The sequence below is a fragment of the Belonocnema kinseyi genome, chromosome 3, assembly GCF_010883055.1.
Source record: "Belonocnema kinseyi isolate 2016_QV_RU_SX_M_011 chromosome 3, B_treatae_v1, whole genome shotgun sequence".
Classification (NCBI taxonomy): Eukaryota; Metazoa; Arthropoda; class Insecta; order Hymenoptera; family Cynipidae; genus Belonocnema; species Belonocnema kinseyi.
In genome coordinates, this window is record NC_046659.1 from 101,921,744 (window position 1) to 101,927,361 (window position 5,618).

At 30.9% G+C, this 5,618-nt stretch overlaps 1 protein-coding gene across 1 annotated transcript; it reads right to left on the reverse strand.

Moving 5' to 3' along the window:
- Positions 1-3,129: 3,129 nt before the first annotated feature.
- On the reverse strand, positions 3,130-4,970 carry LOC117169958 (trypsin zeta-like). The gene is made up of 2 exons (XM_033356469.1): positions 4,850-4,970; positions 3,130-3,815 (listed from the first exon to the last, which is right to left on the reverse strand). The coding sequence occupies exons 1-2, from the start codon at positions 4,968-4,970 to the stop codon at positions 3,130-3,132; spliced, it is 807 nt and encodes a 268-aa protein (XP_033212360.1).
- Between the last annotated feature and the right edge of the window lie 648 nt (positions 4,971-5,618).

Genomic DNA, 5,618 nt, shown 5'->3' on the forward strand with positions numbered 1-5,618 from the left:
AGAGGGAGCTCTTCTTAATATTTTGACACCAAAATCATGTCGATACACCTTACCGACTGCGAGTAAAGCCACCCACGCTTTAACTTGACAGACTGTACGAGGATTATTTTTCAAGCGAATCCCAATAACTTGAGACAGAATTCCAAAAAAAAGTGAGTTAATAAAGAATGTTTTTCCGGACATTTCAAACACAAAATTACACACTTTAAATTATAAAATTCAACTTTTTTAAATGTTATACATAGTTGTTTGAAGACTATAAATAGTTTCCGTATTTTATATTCAACTTTACTTGTAGAGTCTAATGATTCATTGTACCCAGAAGTCTTAGTTTAATAAATCGTTACGAAAGATATAGGTCGTGTTTCTTTTCATTACAAAAAAATGTAATCATCCATATTTACATAATTTCACGCAAAATAACTACGACTTACATTACTCATTGTTTTTAGTTCTGGTACAGTAAGTAACACAATGTGTTTAACCTTATAAATTTTATTATTTATTTAAAATAATAAATTAAATACTTTGTTTTCGATTTCAAAATCTAAAGTTGATTTTTCTTAAAAACTTAATGAAATTTAAACAAAAACATTATATATCATTTTTATCCAATTGCAGGATCAAATTTAATGATCATATGAAAGAAATATTAGATATTTTGGGTAAAGGTATTACGAAATTTCAGGTTGAAAATTTTCTGGTTGTTTTAATAAGTTTCTGTTGTGAACGTAACTACAGAATTTATGGTAAAAAGAACCAGAATGTTTTAATAGTCAGTTTTCTGTTACCTTACAATTACAACATTCTAATCAGGATGCCCAGATATTCTAATAAACTTAAACAGATGTCCTGGTAGCTCAACCAAATATGCTGATGAGCATCGATTCTTGGCCATTGAGTTTGTAAAACCTTCATTTTTCGGAAATCGTTGTTAGGACTATTTTCTTCGGGATAATTTTGTAATTTTTACATACTTAAATCACTTTAGAAATACCGAAATTCTTGAACAATGTGCAGAATTTCTTAAAATAAAATCAGGAATCTAACGATCAAATTTGGACAAACACCATAAGGTGTTCCTACTGCAATTTAAAAAAAGGTAAAAATTAAAAAACAAATAAGAAGAAAAAAATTTTCTGTTGGACAGAAATGACAAACAGGAAATAAAAATAAGAAAGAAAGGGAATTGGTTGGTTGCCTTCTCATTTTTCTTTACTGTTTATTATTTTTGTCAAAACTAAATTCTTTTCTTTTTTAGGAAAATTGGGATCTTTTTTAAAATTGCAATAGGAACATTTTATGGGGGTTCTCTAAATTTGTTCGTCAGATTCTTGAGTTTATCTTCAGGACTTCTGTACATTAACTTGATTATTGGACGTTAAACAGGATTTTAAATTTGGTTTTAATCTTCCTAAATTTTAATTTAGATCAGGTAATTTCTACCCCTGCTCTGAAACGAAGTGCTACACTTGTCGAAGAGCTTTGTTGATGAAAATTGTCTGCGCATTCGTAATATTGATCGTAAAATTCTTAAAGGTGTTCTGATAACCTAAAGTTTACTCAAAACAACCCTGATATAATTTAAATAAATGCTGATGAATGCAATTATACTGTTTGTATGAAAATATCAGATTATGCTACGGATAATGAGAATTTACTTTCCAATCATAACAATTTTGATTTATGAAATGTGAAATCGTTAAAACAATTGAATGTGACACTTTCAAGATGCTTGAAAATTGGAGAAAGAAAGGTATTTCACTAAAAGATATGAGACGGACTGATATTAATATTGAAGACACAATTCTTGACAGGTGTTATGGTTGGAGAAAGATACAAAAAGATACGAGTATCTATCCTTTCAGAATAGTATCACAATTTCAAAATACAATACCAAAATAATTTCTTTGGATCTTGGTGCAATGTTTTCGAGTACACATCTCGAATTAGTTGAAAAGTTAATTTTAAATATGATAGATAGGACAATATCAAAACACGTACTCGATTATTTCAAGAAAAGTTGATCAAAGGGATAGTTTTTATTATAACAACTCATTTGCAATTTAATTTTTATTTTTCTAGGCAAACGTTTGGCACTTCCTTTTGTTAAGTAATTTTTCTGATTTTAGCGGAAGTAGTTATGGAAGATTTGGAGCTCTTTGCTTTCAAGAAGTTAGATCTATCTTTGCCTTTTTTACTTTCGTTGTGTTGATGATACCTTATTATGTATTCCTCTAACAAAGTTGCAAATGGCAACATAGAACATAGAAATAATAAAAAAAGTCATTATGGTAATATTATTACCAATTTGCACAGAAAAAGTATATATTTAGGTTTAATTTTTTATTTCTTTTCTGCATATCCTTTCAAAAACAAAGTTGCTGTGATTGAAAACTTAGTAGTCATAGCTCTAGGTTTGTCCTATGTTTAATTTTTCAAAGAAAATTTGAATAGTGATATAAATATCATTTTTCTAAATCATTATCCACAAAAGTTAATTGGGAAAGATTTCAGGTATGTTTATAATGAGTTTGCCTTTCGACCCTCACTTGATTCTGAGATAATAGGAAGAGAGCATCGTAAATTCGTTACTTTTCTATATCTACTCTAGTTTTTCTTCCCTTGATAGGGATGCTGTATGAATGCCTAAACAATAGCGATTATTTTTTCACGAATTCTTTTTATTTTAATTTCTTAATAATAAAAATAAAAAAGACGAAAGGAATGAAAAAAAGAAGAAAGAGGGTTTGGTTAGTTATGGTGGTTGTCTAAGCTTGATGGTTGGATTTTTGCTTTCATTTTTAGGAATTCTGTACATTAGCTTGATTATATAATGTTAAATAGGATTTGAAATTAAATTTTAATCTTATTTAAATTTCTTAAGTTTAAATTTTTGAACAATCAATATTTAAACTGTTGCCCACAATTCGAAAAGTTTTTGAAGACATCAAAAAAGTATATCATTGTATACCATCTTATGTATATATAAAAAAGAGACATTTCTAGAAATGAAAATTGGGTTTTAATATGTATATCGTGTAAAACGAGACTTGTTCTATTGTTTTTCAGAAAGTCAGTACAATACTGAGATTAGCCCTTGCCTATAGGATAGTTATGTAAATATGGTTAAACATTTTGCTTGAGCCAGTTATAGTATCTGTTACCATTTACGCGTATGAAAACATCCGGGACACGTGGACCGAAATCGCTTCCAGCCCATAAGAGAACACCAAAGAGTATATCATCCACAATCAAGGGAGAACCGACATCCTCGTTGCTACAGCGATTGCGTCCACATAATTGAAAAGTGCAGACATTGTCTTCTGTAATAGGATGGCCATGATATAAGTACTGTTCACCACATGTGATCATGTTGACTATAGGTACTGGAGCGATTGGTCGCCTTTCACCAATGTGATCCCAAGCCATAATAGAAGTGTGCATTCGTCTCGATAGAGCTGCTTCAGTAAGTTCTACCTGTCGATTCAGTGATGGACTTGTGACACTGATAGGTGGATGAATAAAAAGCAAGGAAAGCTCTTCGTTTTCCAGTATATCATATACTATATGAGTTTCAATAAAACTCATACGCGGTGCACCAGATTTAACTTTGTACCTCGCTCCTGGTTGAGAAACACATTTCTCGGGGGTTAAGATATAATAAGGCGAGACTATAACACCTGCACAAATTTTTACGTTATTTTTCAGAACTTTCACAATGTGGATAGCACTTGTAGTCACCCATTGATTGTTTCTAAAGGCGGTGTGACCAAGCATTCGCTTTCTGCGTAAGTGAAGATTTGATAAGTCATCTGAAATTATTAAACATTAATTATTAAACATCTAATAACTTAGCAAAAAAGCTAAATTTAAATTTAGTTTGTGGAGTTGGCTTATTTTATAGGATGTCCAGAAAAATATTACGTATTTTTGCTATTTACGATTAGACAACATGAAATGTTTCCGCCCTGTCCTTCTATTTCCATTTAAGAATAACATAGGGAAAACCCGCAATTATACAAATTTGTCTTGTTGAAAAATCCTTTTTTCGATTCTTAGTTGGCCCTTCGCTGTGAAATTAGGATCGCTTTAGTCTTCTACAAAGTCAGTGTGTTCACAATATTAGAATTTGGTAACACAAAATTACTTTTTACAGCCCTATCACTGACGTTTATTAGGAATGTCATTTTACTTACTCTGATTATCTTCCAAGAATCGCCCATCAATCCCTTTAAGCAGTATGCCACACAGAATTAAGAAAATCAAATATATTTTTTCGAACATTTTGAACCCGAAATTTGATACTTAGAATATCTAATTTTTTTAAATGTTACACAGAGTAATTTAAAAAGTCTGAAGAGCGTACGCTTTTTACACCAAAGTTTATTTGCAGAAGATTATGTGTCTTCCTATTGTATAGAGTTAGTGTAATAAATAGTTACGAAAGAAGTTTTTCGCTTGATTTAATAAAGTATTTGCTTAATATTCTTCACTTCATTTCGTGTAAAACAGCTGTGGTTTACATAATCAAATAAAATAATTATTGAAACAATTACGCCAGATTGTGAAACTTGTAAATAGGTTAGGCCATCTTCACCAAAATTCAGGATTTATAAACTATCTCGCTAATTGCATGTTTACTAAATATATCCAGAATATATCAGTTACTTTTACTGTAAACAAGGTTGCAAAATATTTTAAGAGATTGCAGATTCTTGTTTCCCATGGAAATTTAAACCCATCTAATTCTGTTCAGAGAAAATATTTCCTTCGTCTGAACATAATCAGCATTAGGGAGGTCTAAAAATGCGTTGACAATCTTTTTTCATCAAATTTTTATACATACCCATGGAGAACATTCTGTAAATAAGAGTTCCAATTTGATCCCGATTCCCGGTGTGATCCCGATCGGGTGAGTGTAATCTGGCCCTGATCGTGGTTACGGCTGTGGTCCCAGTCGGCGCCATATCAAACTACCCTCTATAAATCAAAGTTAGTTTGAAAATTAGAATAAAACATTTTTTCAATTACTCCCTGCCCTAATTAGTGAATATTCAACTAATTTTTAGATGAGGGGCTAATATAAAGTTAAATTCGTTAAATTTAATTTGCAGGTAATGTTTTTTGACAACAAAGTGATATTATTTTATACTATAAAGGTACTTATCGGCTTATTACTTTAACTTTTTCGTATGATAACCTTACTTTTTTATTTTCTGCTCAACGAATCATTCCAAACCACAAAATTTGAGGTCTAATTTTTTAGGGGTACAATAGTTCCAAAGATAGTTCTTGATGCAAATATGACAAATTTTTTCAAAATCTCTTTAAAATGATAATTGTTTTCAAATATGTAGGTAATAAAAATTAATATTTTAAATTATTTTTTTTCTTTTAGAAGTAACAGATAATATTTCAATAATATTTTTATAAATATAAACTAGAAGGGTCCAGGTTAGGGCCAGATCAGGCCTTCCTTATAGACACCCCAGTTTGGCCCTTATCGAATTAGGCCTTTCATTTCTAATCTGTCCCTGGCTGGGATGCCCGTTCCAGGCCAGATTCTGCCAGATCTGACCGTGACCAGGGCCACTCCGAAATTTCTGCAAACACAT

What these genes read in the sequence shown, in the direction of transcription:
- LOC117169958 (XM_033356469.1), bottom strand. Translation starts at nt 4,970, where the DNA reads ATGGCGCCGACTGGGACCACAGCCGTAACCACGATCAGGGCCAGATTA. An exon ending in TTACAGAATGTTCTCCATGG is followed by an intron (nt 3,816 to 4,849) that starts GTATGTATAAAA and finishes TAATAATTTCAG; the next exon opens with ATGACTTATCAAATCTTCAC.